The 14,696-nt window shown below is 37.9% G+C and overlaps 1 protein-coding gene and 1 pseudogene across 4 annotated transcripts in view; one reads left to right on the top strand and one right to left on the bottom strand.

The window, feature by feature from the left end:
- The window catches only part of MRE11 (MRE11 double strand break repair nuclease), a 70,937-nt gene extending 61,568 nt beyond the window's left edge, over window positions 1-9,369 (top strand). For all 4 annotated transcript variants that reach the window (XM_089915405.1, XM_089915404.1, XM_022561353.2 and 1 more), the window contains 2 exons: window positions 467-545; window positions 2,677-9,369. In XM_089915405.1, the coding sequence (XP_089771531.1) occupies window positions 467-520 (54 nt within the window). In that variant the 3' untranslated portion in view covers window positions 521-545; window positions 2,677-9,369. The remainder of the gene's footprint in view (window positions 1-466; window positions 546-2,676) is intronic.
- Window positions 9,370-13,120: 3,751 nt separating this feature from the next.
- On the bottom strand, window positions 13,121-13,867 carry LOC115802216 (nucleoside diphosphate kinase 6, mitochondrial pseudogene; annotated as a pseudogene).
- Window positions 13,868-14,696: the final 829 nt, after the last annotated feature.

The raw sequence follows: 14,696 nt of genomic DNA, 5'->3' as shown, positions 1-14,696 counted from the left end.
AGCTTGTGCTCCGCAACAAGAGAGGCCGCGATAGTGAGAGGCCCGCGCACCGCGATGAAGAGTGGCCCCCGCTTGCCACAACTAGAGAAAGCCCTCCCACAGAAACGAAGACCCAACACAGCAAAAATAAGTACATAAATTAATAAACTCCTACCCGCAACATCTAAAAAAAAGATTAAAAAAAAAAATTCTTATCATCCTCGTTTTACAGGTGAGGAAATTGCGGCACAGGGAGGCTAAGCTGCTTGAAGCCATGTGGCTCCTAAATGGCAGAACTGGAATTCAGACCCTGACATCAGAGTCCTTTTCATTGCCACTAAGCTTCTACTGCCTCTGATGTAGCTCGAAGGGAATGTGTTAGTTATTTTTATTCATGGCTGCTACTAAAATGAAAAACTTAGCTCGAAAGCCTTCTGTGATGAATTCTTTGGTTCATTTTCTCTGTTTTTCTCACATTTTGCCTCAGGTGGTTGAGCACTTCATCATCGAGCAAACGCACGTCCCGGAACCAAATCGCTAAAGGGGTTGATTTTGAATCAGATGAGGTGATAACGTAATACGTTAAGTCTTAAATAATCCTTAAATGTTTATAAAATCTGAATAGGGACTGCTAAGCTAGTTGCCGAAAATTATTTCTAAAAATAGTTTCATTGATCACCTTCCTTTGAACCATAGTTAATATTGAGTCAATGAGTGGCCTCTGTTGAGTGCTCATCGATGGAAATACCTCAGATGTGAAAGGCCTGCAGATCCTTAACATATAATATCACTCAGCTCTTATTTAACTTGCCCAGTTAACAGTAGGATCAGAATAGTTTTTTCAGCTTCTGTTGTTTATGTTTGGAGAAATAGTGGTGATGATATCGTGAAAGCCTTTAATGTTGCTTTACAACAGAATGTTTATTAAATGTTCACTGTATGCTCTACACATTTCCTGTATATTTAAGGCGGTACATGGTGGTGTTTTTCAGTTGTGGTAGAAGCACATAACATAAAACTTACCATCTTAACCAGTTTTAAGTGTACAGGTAGTTCACTAGTATTAAGTATATTTACTCTGTTGTGCAACAGTCTCCAGAACCTTTTCATGTTCCCAAACCAAAAATCTATACCCATTGAACCACATCTCCTCATTTTCCCCTCTCCTCAGCCCCTGGCAAGGGGCTCTTCTACTTTGTGCACTATGATTTTGACTACTCTGATACTTCATATAAGTGGAATTATACAGCATTTTTCTTTCTGTTCCTGGCTTATTTCACTGAGCATAGTGTCCTCCAGGTTCATCCCTGTTGTACCACATGACGCACACCTTTGGTTTTGAGCTTCACCTGCTGCCGCCATGTTCTCTGTGTCCCAGTTGTGGTTTTGAAACAGCTTGAAGAGAAGACGCCCCAGAACTCAGGCTGCAAAGAAAAATGGCACCATGAGCTCAGTCTGCCTATTAAATACTAGCATGTTGCCTCCAGGAGAGAAGTGGGCAGTTGTTGACCCGTTTATTAATTCCAAAGCATCTAGATATACATGTGGTTATATGTTACTTACAGAAATTCATATAGTTCATGTTAGCTCCAAAGGAGAACTATTAGCAAATTCTCTACTCTAGTTTGGATTTATCTCTGGTTTATTAACAAGTTCTGCCTTTTATGGTAGCAGAAAGTGAATCAATAAGGGAGAGCGAATTTGTGTTTCTCAAGGCATCCATATCTCACTAGAGGCGGCTAATCTAGCGAACACTGGGACATGTTAATATCACCAGCAGAGCCTAACACCAAATAATTACCCCTTTTGATTAATGTCTTAGAGGAAACATAAATCAAAACTTTACAAATTTGCTTTCTCTTTTGAATAGCTATAGAATGTATATCATTGATTTTATGTTAACCTCATCAAATTATGTATTTGGGGCTTATCGAAGGTTTAGTTTTCATTCTCTCTAATTAAATTCTTAGTTAACATCTGATATTCCTGCCTGTTCTTACTATGCATATAATCTACGTCCCAGCAGCATGGGAAGTCTTTGAAACTAAATAGTTCCTCTACTTATTTTTCCAAAAAAAATATTTGAAAGATTGCTTTCCTAGGTTGTTTCTTGTACCAGTCTGAGAGTAGCTGTCTATTTCTAGCATTAAATGGGTAATGGAAATAAAAATTACAGCTATTTCTGAATTAGGTCATGTGGCTTCATTATTTTTTTGGCTCTGAATTTCCAGAGCATCAGATATACCAGTTATAAAATGTAAGTGAAAAAAAAAAGAAAAACCTATTTAAAAACCTAATAGAAATGACTTGAAGAGGTTTTTTTTTGTTGTTTTTTTGTCTTGCCCATGCCTTATTTGCTTTTATTAAGGTGAATAATTGAGAGAAATATATATGATATATATTGTGGGCTTATATATATACACACATATAGAGCAGGATAAATTTTTATTTTTAATGCTTGCTAAGAATTTAGTTGGACTTTCATTGTTTTAACAATGAAATAGCTACTAAGGAAGGGAGGAAGAGAAAAAAATTGACAAACTATTCATATTTATAAAGGAAATAGAGAAGTGAAAGTCTACCGCATGTGAAAGGAGGAAATGGCTCTTACTGGTATTGTTTTGCCCATAAGAACTTCTGTCTTGTTTCAGCGAAGCGTGGACCAGTCACTAATTTTACATTTGGATGTCATTCCAGGATGATGATGATGATCCTTTTATGAACCTTCGTTCTGTAAGAAGGGACAGAAGATAATATATTTAATGGCAGTTTGAAGTTTTCAAGATGCAGGAAAAATCGAAACGTTGCAAACTACGAGTTTACCAGTTGAAGATTTTTTGAGTATTGCTGTTAACTGAAGAATTTGAATGATTCTTACTTAACAGAGAAACTAATGTATAAAAATTTATGGTTTTGAATATCATTTCCTGAACATGACTTCATTATTTTGAGAAACTTCCCAGCTCAAGGGCGTATAGAATAGCATTGGTTTTCCTTATTTTTTAATCTGGTTGTTAACATTACCTGTTCTATAAATGCTCCATAAAACTTAGAATGTTGTTTTTCTGACATACATCAGTATATGTCTTACCGAGTGAGAGCTTTGCTTAAATACAGTCTTGAGTAAGGACTAAAATAAATCTACCATTGTACGTTTCTGCTTTATAATCAAAGACTGTGCCAGTATTTTAAGGTTATTATATTTAGCCAAAGTTGAGGAGAAGAGCTTATAGAATCTAGCCCTTTTTATAATTTTCATAATTTCTAGACATCCTGGATTTCCTGCAGGTAAAACAATTTATATGAAACGGTGCCTAAGCTCACTGTCTGTTACTCAGTATGTGTTCTTTTTCTAATGCTTGTGATAGTATCAGCCAGAAACTTTGAATGATTACATATACCCTATACTTTGAATAATTAGATATGTTTGTATCAAAAAATGAAGTCTGTCACAATTGTTTTTTATTCCAGTTGTAGCAAAGATTCCAGAGGATTATGTTCCCATTGAATGGTGGTAATTTTCTCCATTATTTTCTATTATTAATGGTTCTCTCTCTCTCTCTCTCTCTCTCTCTCTCTCTCTCTCTCTCACCTGTTTCTAGGAGGAAAGGGTTAAAATAATTTAACCATATCTTCTCAGAAGCTATTGAAGAGTTTTGTTTTATTTTGTTTTAGATAGAGTGGTCACTTGAACCTTATGATTATATTAGATAAACATATTGAAATATAACTTCTGTGGAATATCAATGCCAAGGTTTCTCATTAATATTTTATCTTAACATTGAGCATGGGCAATTCCAAAATCTTAGAGAAGCAGCTCCTGTTACATTTTCTTACGTGTATTCGGGGGACCTAAGAATTTGACCTCTTCAGATTTAAGTTCAATAATCCCATTCTCCTTTTTAAGACTCTGTTTAAAGACTCCCTGAGAGTATTCCTCCTTTTCATCTAACAGTGCAGCTGTATATTCAAGACTCCTTAAGGAAGTTATAGATCTTGGTGGTACAACAGCCTGACATTTCTTTATATGTAGAAACAAACGCTAGACTGAGTGATATTCCTGATAGGCATATTCATACCTAGAATGTGTCAAACTATAAAAGACAGCATTTGCTTAGTGGCTGCCTCTATATCATAGCCCTTTTAATGGGTCTAAGTCAAGAATTGCGATGTAGCCTTAGTTTCTTTAAAAATGTTTTCTGTGCCTCACTTGAGCATAAGGATTATTTTAGCAGGTTGCATTAACTCAGCAGAAGGCCTTGTCCTGTGAAAGATTCTCAGACACATCTGCTCCCATCTTTAATATTCCCAGTATTTGAATGAAGCAAAGATGAAATCATGAGTAAGAGTTGCTCTCCATGGTGGGATGGAAGCTGGTTTGGGTGGCTGTCTGGGAAGACTCAGCCAATGGCTCTCCTCACCTTCCAATGAGATGTCACCTGCTGGGGTGAGGGTCATAGTGAGGGAGATGGTCACTAATGCGTCCTGACAGGTTCCTGAGAAAAAAAGAGTAAGGCTTTCTCCCTTTCTACAAACTGCTCTATGGTATGAAAGAGGTACTAAATGTGATTCTGTTAGCTCCTAGGAGAAGTGATTCCATGGCAGTGAGAGAGGGTGAAACTCAGCCAATTCAGGTCATTTTGCGAATAGCATGTGTCACCTGGAAATACAGTAAATAGGAAGGAAAAACCTTTTTGATGAATATTGCTGCATAGTTAAATATGCCACATATCCTTGATATTCTGTATTGATGCAGTGAAGTCTAGGGTTTTTTGGACAGTTCTCAGACATGTTGGAATAGGTGTGTAGCGGTGATTTCCAGATGACTGCAGAGCCCCTACAGTTCCTTGAGGCTGAGACAGGGCCTCAGTGAAAACGTTCTGAGGGAAAAAATCCTTCCATCGTTTACCAAAGAATATCCCTCTTTCTGACATTTTGTTGAGTACCAAAATACAATAGTGCGTTTACAATTCTAGGAAATAAAACTGGTACTTAGAAAATTCAAGCATTTAGGCATACGACTTTCAATTTGGGTACAAATTGGACATTTTTTCCCTAAACTTTAAAAATTATGACCTGCAATAACAGAAAAGTCATGTGCTTTAACAAATAATGATAAAGTGAGCCTCATGACATTCTCTGTACAGGTCAGGAAATAGAACTTGACCAATGCCTCAGAAGCCCACCAGTGTTCTCTCCTGGAAACACGTCTTGACGCCTGCAATTCAGAAGTTCTTACTTTTGCCACAAGGTGGTGCTTCCAAATCTAAACTTAAGCCAGTGTAGTTTTGCAGTAAATTTGGAACCTGTGCATACTAAACTATGCAGTAAAACCAAGGTTAGCTTTCTAATTTTATGTGTAAATTGCTTGACATATTTCACCTGGCTCAGCCTGTTGAAATTGCCAGGAAATTGCCCGTAAAATTGATAAATTTTACATGTAAAGGGTCAAGAAGAAAACGTTTTATGTTTTAATAAAGAGGAAAAACTCTTTATTAGAAAAATGGAATAAAAAAGTCTCCCATTGTAAAAGTTTTCTGTTGAAATGTACTATATTTAAAAATAGCAGGACTTCCCTGGTGGCACAGTGGTTAAGAATACGCCTGCCTATGAAGGGGACATGGGTTCGATCCCTGGTCCGCAAAGATCCCACATACTGCGGGGCAACGAAGCCCGTGTGCCACAACTACTGAGCCCACGTGCCACAACTGAAGCCCGCAGTGCCTAGAGCCTGTGCTCCGCAACAAGAGAAGCCACTGCAGTGAGAAGCCCTCGCACCACAGCGAAGAGTAACCCCCGCTCCACACAACTAGAGAAAGCCCACGCACAGCAACGAAGACCCAACATGGCCAAAAATAAATTAATTAATTAAATTTAATAAAAATAACCATCCCCCAATGTAACCTGATGTCCTCTTTTGTGTCTCATACATTTAATTCACAGTATTTTGTGGCTTTTTAAAGCTAACTACCATTAAGGTTATATAAAAGATTTTATAGAATGAAGAGTTGGTTTTTTGAGTCCAAAGAGCTTCCATATTTTGAATGAAAAATGTCCACATTTCATCATTTGCTTATCTCATTTTCTGTTAATAGTCTGAACTTAATGTTTAATAGCTAGGTGTGAAAATACTGGTGATTTAGCTTAGCCTCTTAAGAAGTCAGTTCACGTAGCTTGCTATTGCCATGACCGATAACTAGATCTGATTTTAGCTGTTTAAATCGTAAAGGAAATGCATATTTATTCTTCAAAATTCAGACATTGAAATTTTATCAAAACGTGTGTATTTCCCTATAATCCTCTCCCCAGACACAACCTCTCAACAATGATGTATATATTTCTCCAGTTATTTTCGGCATGACTACTAACAAAAATTGTTGAATTAGAACCCCAAATTGTATAGTCAAATATTTTAGTCTTTGTATCAAGGTATATGTTCACCTTGATACTTTTCTTGACATCCTGATTTTTCCATATCTTCTTTATCAAACTCTTTTAATTAAACCATCATTGCCTGTTTTAAGAGGTAATTGTACTGCTTTCTGATGTGTAATTTAAATGTTATCACTCAATAATAATTTGGGTCAAATAAAAGAATATTTAATCTGTGTGCCTTGATGTCGTAAGTGGTAAAGTGAGATTCAAAGGGCTCTTGGCTTGTGATTGCACATAATAGTTGATTAAATGAAAGAAGCACAATGGATATTAGGCTGGTTGGCCCAGGCCACACTCTCTTCTGCCTGTCAGAGCCGCTAGGCAGTGCTGATGGTTCACGCACAGCTACCTAACACTAGTGCTTGAGTACCCTTGATCACAGTGCCTGTTTAATTTCAAGAGTTTCATGTTCGTCTTGTTTAATAATCAGTATTTTCTCCACTGTAAGCTTATAAAACTAACTTCAGCCTACCTATGATTGCATTTGAACTGATTGCGGGGTGTATCTGGACTTTGCGCAAATGCTGCTAGAGGCAAAAAGCCACTGCCTAATGGAATAAGAGGTGCAATTGCACATCTGTTGGTTTTTTGTGGGTTTTTTTTTTGTCTATTGGTCTTAATAGTCCGGAAATAGGACTTGTGAAATGACATCTATCCATTCATCATAGACATATCTGAAAACACCCGGTGGTTGATCATCCCAGTCTTGATTTCTGAACTTTTTAGTAGTGCTTTAAAACCAGGTCATGTTTTTTAAACTTTTAATTTTGAAATAATAACAAATTTATGGAAAATGTGTAAGAATAATAGAGTACTTTTTACCTTTTACGCAGATTCACCAATTTTTAACGTTTCATCATTTAAAAAGTTATTCTCTATGTGTGTATGTTCCACACATATATATTCATATACAAGCATGAACATGCACACTTACATATACTTTTTTTTCAATCTTTTGAGAGTAGGTTGCAAGGGGTAATGCTCCTTTACCCCTTATTATTTTCTTCAGTGTATATTCATGTGTCCTCAAATCTTACTCCCTTCCCTGTTGCCCCATCCCTTTCTCCTCTTTCTGCTCTATCCATTGTAGGTAAACAGTTTCATTCTTGTTTATCCTTTCTGCATTTCTTTTTGCTAAAAGTGGATATGTGTATTTTTAATTTCCCCATTTTTCTTATACAAAAATTTGTACGCTATATATATTCTCACTCTGAACAATATATCCTAGAAATTATTCCCTACAATTTTATACAGGTCTTTTCTGTTTTTCATAGCTACACAGTCCTACATTGAATTTAAATACCATGGTTTATCATTCTCCTACATATGGGTATTTAAGTAGTTCCAATATTTACAATATATAAATAATGCTGCAATATTAACCTTATTAGTATTTTCATATTTTTGGAAGTTTATCTTCAGAGTAAATTCCTAGAAGGTGGGATTGCTTGGTAAAAGGGTGAATGCATATGTAGTTTTGCTAAATACTGCCAAATTCCCTCCAGAGAGCTTGCACCGTTTTGTATTTCTGCCAACAATGTGTAAGACTGCCTATTTCTCCATATCCTCACCATCGGAATTTATTGTCAAGCTTTTGATTTTTTGCCAATCTAGTGGATGATAATCTCCATGTAGTTTTAGTTTTCATTTCTGTTATGAATGAAGTTGAACTTGTATGTGTAAGGGCCATTTTTGGTGCATTGCTTGTTCGTGTATTTTGTCCATTTTTCTAGGATTTTTAGTTCCTTCCCCTCAAATTAATTTTTTTAAAACTTTTATATTAAGGATATTGACCCTTTGTCTATAATGTATTGCAAAATTTGTTTTCTTGCTCTCCTTTTGTGCTCTTATAGTTTCATTTCTTTCACATTTACATCTCTGATCCATTTAGAGTTTACTCTTGTGTAAAGTTGTGAGAAATGGATTTAATTTTATCTTTTACAAATGACTATCCAGTTGTCTGTGCATCATTTATTAAAGCGGCCTCTTTGCCCCATCAGTGTGCTAGATTTTCATATGTAGTGTGGTCTGTTTCTGGACTTTCTATTCCATTCCATTAGTCTGTCTCTTCATGCATTGATAGCACGAAGTTTAAATATGAAGGCTGTGTAGTATGGTATAATGTCTGATAGGGCTAATCACCCCTCATAGCTTTTCATTTTCAATGTTTTCTTAGCTATTCTTTTATGTTTGTTTTTCCAAATGAACTTAAGTATCAATTTTGCAGCTTCAGCAACAAAAAAAATTTTTGTTTTTTTTTTTGGAGGAATTGCATTAAATTTATAAATTAGGAAGAACTGACTGGATGTCAAGTCTATTTTATATGTTTCAGAAATGTTCTAAATGTTCTTCATAGAGGTTTTGAACACTACTAAAATTTAATCTTAAGTATTGTCTTTTGCACTGCTATTGTGATTGTAGTTTTTCTCTTCCATTATATCTTTTTTTTTAATTTTATTAATTTTATTTATTTTTGGCTGCATTGAGTCCTTATTGCTGTGCGTGGGCTTTCTCTAATTGCAACAAGCAGGGGCTACTCTTCGTTGCGGTGGCTTCTCTTGTTGTGGAGCATGGGCTCTAGGCACGCGGGTTTCAGTAGTTGTGGCATTCAGGCTCAGTAGTTGTGGCTTGTGGACTCTAGAGTGGGTTCAGTAGTTGTGGTGCATGGGCTTAGTTGCTCCACAGCATGTAGGATCTTCCCCGAACAGGGCTGGAAACTGTGTCCCCTGCAGTGGCAGGAGGATTCTTAACCACTGTGCCACTAGGGAAGCCCTTCCATTATATCTTATAACTGGTTATTTTTATATATGAAAGCTATTCGTTTTTGCATGATAATTTTATATCTTGCTAACTTGCTGAATTCTGTCATTTAAATTTGTTTTATCTTTGATGTGCTAGGATTTTCCAGGTGTAATTTTACGTGACCCACCAATAAAGATATTTTTGCTTCTTGTTTCAATTCTTATGCCTTTAATTTTTTCTCTTATCTAAGTGCATTGGCCTCCACCTCCATGTTAATATATCCAAAAAACTGGCAAAGTGCAGACAGGGAATGTAAAGTTTTTTCTATACACTTTGGTGGAATGTTACCAAAGTTAAAAAACTGTAACTAGAAATAGCTCGGAAAATTCTTCTCCAGGCAAATTTTATAAATTTACCAAATAATAACTTCATTCAAATGGAATTATATGATGTGTACCTTATTGTGTATGACTTCTTTCTCACAGTGTGATGTCTGAGATCATTCATGTTGTATCATGACTCTGTACTTTTTCATTGCTTATAGCAGTTTCCACTCTCACCAGTCCATATCCTTGCAAAATATTTGGTATTTTCAGTCTTTTTAATTTTAGTCATACTGATGGATATGTAATAGTATCTCCTTGTGGTTTTATTTTCATTTCTCTGATGACTAATGATGTTAAGGAACATTTCGTATTTTTTGTGCAAATTTTGATGTCATCTTTTGGGATATATGTATTCAGATATTTTGCCCATTTTTGAATGGGTTGTCTGCCTTTTTCTTACTGATTTCTGGGAGATATATTTTATACAATTCCTTTGTTGAGTATATGTATTGCAAAATCTTCTCCAGTGGCTTACCTTTTTGTTCTGTAAATGATGTGTTGTTGAACAGAAGTTTTTAATTTCAACAAAGGTCAGTTTGTCAATGATTAATGTTTCTGTGTTCTGTTTGAGAAAACCGTGCTCTATCCTAAGATCATAAAGAGATTCTTCTGTGTTATGTCCCAGAAGCTTATCTGATTTGCCTTTCACATTTAACTCTACAGTCCAGCTGGGAGTTGATTTTTATGTGTGGTCTGAGATAGGAATCATGTTTCATTCTATTCCACATGGAGATGCACTGGCCTCAGCACCATTTGTTGAAATGACAGTCCTTTACCCCTGCTCCGCAGAGCTATCTTAGTCATTAATTAACAGACCATATATATACAGATCAATTTCTGAAATCTTTATTCTGTTCCATTGCTCTATTTGGAATTAATTGCTATAGTTTTTTAATGAGTTTTGTAATAAGAACAAGTCTTCCATCTTTGTTTTTTTTCCCCAAGGTTTTCTTGGTAATTCTTGGCTCTAAAAATTTTCAAGTAAATTTTGTAATTATATATACTGCTTGTGGGCTAATATAAGGTCTTAACAAAAATACCTGTGTGGTTTCAGTTTGGTTAAAATTTTTTTTTTATTGAAGTATAGTTGATTTACAGTGCTGTGTTAATTTCTGCTGTACAGCAAAGTGATTCAGCTATGTATGTGTATGTGTGTGTATATATATATATATATATACTTTTTTTAATATAAATTTATTTATTTATTTATTTTTGGCTGTGTTGGGTCTTTGTTGCTGTGCGTGGGCTTTCTCTAGTTGCAGCAAGTGAGGACTACTCTTCATTGCGGTGCGTGGGCTTCTCATTGTGGTGGCTTCTCTCGTTGCGGAGCACGGGCTCTAGGCACGGAGGTTTCAGTAGTTGTGGCATGCGGGATCAGTAGTTGTGGCTCTCAGGCTCTAGAGTGCAGGCTCAGTAGTTGTGGCACACGGGCTTAGTTGCTCCACGGCATGAGGGATCTTCCTGGACCAGGGCTCAAACCCGTGTCCCCTGCATTGGCAGGCAGATTCTTAACCACTGTGCCACCAGGGAAGTCTCTACATTCTTTTTTAATATTTTTTTCCATTATGGTTTATCTCAGGATATTGAATATAGTTCCCTGTGCTATATAGTTGGTTATAATTCTTAACTGTTGTCAATTGCAGTTGATTTAATTTAAACCTTGATCTTATTCCCAGGCTTGGCTAGATATTTCCTTTGATAGTCAAACCGATTTTGGTTGCCAAAGCTAAAGTTTGCTGGCTGAGATTAGGAAAATATCCTGTTCTTGCTGGTATCTTCCTGTTTCCTACCTGAAACGTTATCAACCTCATTTACCTGGCCTAATGTGCCTTTGCCCATTGGTGGCATAGCCCAGTCAAGAGAGGGTAATAATGTTTCTTATGCCCCCACCTCACCCACCTTCTTTTCCTCCAACTTGTTTAAAGCATGTGCTGTTTTTCCCTCCTCTCCTGAAATGCTTCCTACACTTACAAAACAGTCAATCCGGGCTTTCTTCCAGTTCTGATCCTCACTACCCAACCCCCTCTGCCACTCCACCCACTAGTTTCCTTCCATCTTCATTTCCACCTCCTAATATGCATCTCCTTATATTCTGCAGGGGTCCCTTCTCCTCATCAGATGCAGCAGGTGCTACGAAGGGAATGAGGAAAGGAGGAAAATGAGGCAGAGAACTGTTCATTGAGTTGCTCTTGCATGCCAGGCCCAGGTGTATATACACATTGTCATTATTTAATTCTCATAACACTACATAGTAGGCATTATTACCCTTTTTCAAATAGCTTAAAATCACACAGCTAATAAATGTAGGGCTGAGATTTAAATCTAATTCTATCTGAATCCAAATCTCATTCTTTCCACATGACCACACTGCCTTCCATGAACTGAGGCATGTTCTGACTTGCAGCTTAAAGCAGTCTCAAATCCTAATGCATCTTTGAACAGAGACTATACAGAAAAGAAGGGCAAAGTCCAAAGTAGAATGCGAGCTAGATCTCAAGTTGGTGACTGGCCCAGATGGGGTGAACACCCAGAGGAGAGCTTTCCCTTGGAGAGAGACATTTCAGGTGGTTACAGGGATTCATATTAAACAATGAGCAGTAAATATGGGTGACTCACTGACCAAGTTCTTATGAATATTGAAAAGTAAATGGTTTCCAGTTGGTCCAGATAAAATCTATAATAGATGATAGACAGATAGACAGAGAATGGGTGACCACTGGGATTCTCAGGATTGATTCAGTTAGGTTTAATGTGTCCATCAACTAAAAACTTGTTTAATAGTAATTTCCCACAGGAGGTTTTTCTATTTTGGGTTTTTTTTCTCCAAATCATATTTATTATTTTTTCTCTGATTATTTTAAAAAACTATAGGAAAACTAAAAAGTACTAAACAACACAAAGAAAAAAAATATATATATAATTAATATAGTAAATGTATATGTATTTGTGAATATAGCTGCTTTGTTTCTTTAAGATAAATTCTTAGACGTGAGCTTTTTGGACGTCAAGTGTGGGTCATATTTTAAACACTTGGTAAAAACCTACAAATTCCCTTGTTGAATGGCCAGAGGACATGAATTTTAAAATGACAGACTGGAAATGCAAATAGCTAATAAGCCCAGGGCTTTATTAGTAATTAAATTAACTTAAGGGACATATCATTTTTAACTATTGAAATAGAAGCTTTTCATTCATGCGATTTTTTTTTTTTTTTTTTTACTTCAGGACAGGTTTAATTACTCCAGTTAAAGATAGAGAGATAGCACCTAAAGTAGTGCTCCCAACCTTGAGGTTTCAGTAGAACACTGACTTTCATTAAGGAAAATAGACCAAATATTGCTAACACAGAGCCACTGCGTTTTTCAGGCAAGTCAATTAGGAAAGCTCCCCCTTGAAAATGGATGAACAGTTCTCAGAAAAAAGAGGAGCCATTATTCCTCTGAACCACCCATGGACATTCCAGAGAAGAGGCAGATGGAGAGTTAGATTCTAGAAGAGACAGCAGCAAGGAGCTAGGCCCTCATGCAGGTGGCGGTGGCCAGCAGAGATGGTGCAGTGAGCCCCAGGCCTCCCTGGTCCTAGGAGAACACTCTGGCCCAGAGGTCTGCGAGAAGAGGCCGGGTAACGCCACCAGTCTTCACAGACAGACAGGCCTCCTCTGGACTGTAGCGCAGCTAAGGCTCCTCTTCCTCATACCAGCACTGTTCACTGAAGTCAAGGGAAAAGGCTGCAATCTCTTCTAGTGGCTGAAACCACAGTCTGAGCCATGGGTTGTGTTACAGGTGTTGGTGAGGCCAAAACTCCCACGAATTGAATCTGGGGCCACGTGGCATGCTCGAAACACTCTGGTGGGTCCCATCCCTCTGGGTCCTCCAGATCTGGATGGCATCCTTGTGGGGGAGGATTTAGGCTCAGACTGGCCCACTGGCCATGAACTCCACCAGCTGCTGAGAGAAGAAATGCCCTCCACGTTCTTGGTACAGCTTCTGGCAATCTTCGTTTCTCCACAGAAATTCTCTCATTTGTACAGTGAGGAACTTGTTGCTCTGAATCGGCTGACGAACAGCCTCCAGAATCAGTGGGTGAACACCTGCAGGCTTGATCGGGGCCAGAGTGAGGTGGAGAGCATGACGGCTCCGCAAGATTGAGGTCATCTGTCTCCTGCCATCAGAGAGCCTGATAAGAGACCCATCAGGGCTGCACTCCCCACCCTTCCTACTCTGGAGCCCTCATTCATTCGATATTGAGTGCCAGCGATGCATCGGACACTGAGCAAAGGCAAAAAACAAAAAACAAAAACAAAAAGCAAAAAAACCCCAAATAAAAACAACCCACCATAGACATGACCTCATGGGACATTTAGTCTAAAATACGTATACCATTTATTGAATTCTGTTTGCCAGGACTGTGCTAAGCACTTTATAAACATTACATCTGATCACCACAAAGCTCTGTGGTAGTTACTGTTACCGACTGAATGAGGAAGCAGATGTTCAGAGACTGACTCACATGTCACATGGCTACACAGGCTGAGGATTGAATCTCAACCCTGGCTGACTCCAAAGAGCTCACCATCAGCTTCTGGATGAAGAGGATTCTTGCAGAATGCATTTCAAAAAATCAGTTCAGGGCTTCCCTGGTGGCACAGTGGTTGAGAGTCCGCCTGCCGATGCAGGGGACACGGGTTCGTGCCCCGGTCCGGGAAGATCCCACATGCCGCGGAGCCTGGGCCCGTGAGCCATGGCCGCTGAGCCTGCGCGTCCGGAGCCTGTGTTCTGCAGCGGGAGAGGCCACAACAATGAGAGGCCCGCGTACCGCAAAAAAAAAAAAAAAAATCAATTCAATGACTGGGTGTTGGTTAGGGTGCAGGGAAGTGGTGTTGTCATGTTGCTCATGGGAGTATAAATGGATATATCTTTCCTGCAAAGCAATCTGGCAAGATTATCATAAGCCTTAAAGAGTTTTCATCTTTACCTGAAATTCCATTTTTTGCATTCTAACCCAAGGAGAGAATCAGAAATGTGATCAAAGATTTATGTACAGACATACCTCAGAAACATTGCAGATTCAGCTCCAGACCACCGCAATAAAACAAATATAATAAAGTGAGTCACATGAATTTTTTTGTTTTCCCAGTGCACGTAAAAGTTATGT

Source organism: Delphinapterus leucas, chromosome 7 (assembly GCF_059928025.1).
Source record: "Delphinapterus leucas isolate spDelLeu-1000000601 "Yukka" chromosome 7, BTC_Dleu_Yukka2, whole genome shotgun sequence".
NCBI lineage: Eukaryota > Metazoa > Chordata > Mammalia > Artiodactyla > Monodontidae > Delphinapterus > Delphinapterus leucas.
Note: the sequence above shows the minus strand (reverse complement) of the source record. Positions and strands in the feature narration are given on the sequence as shown.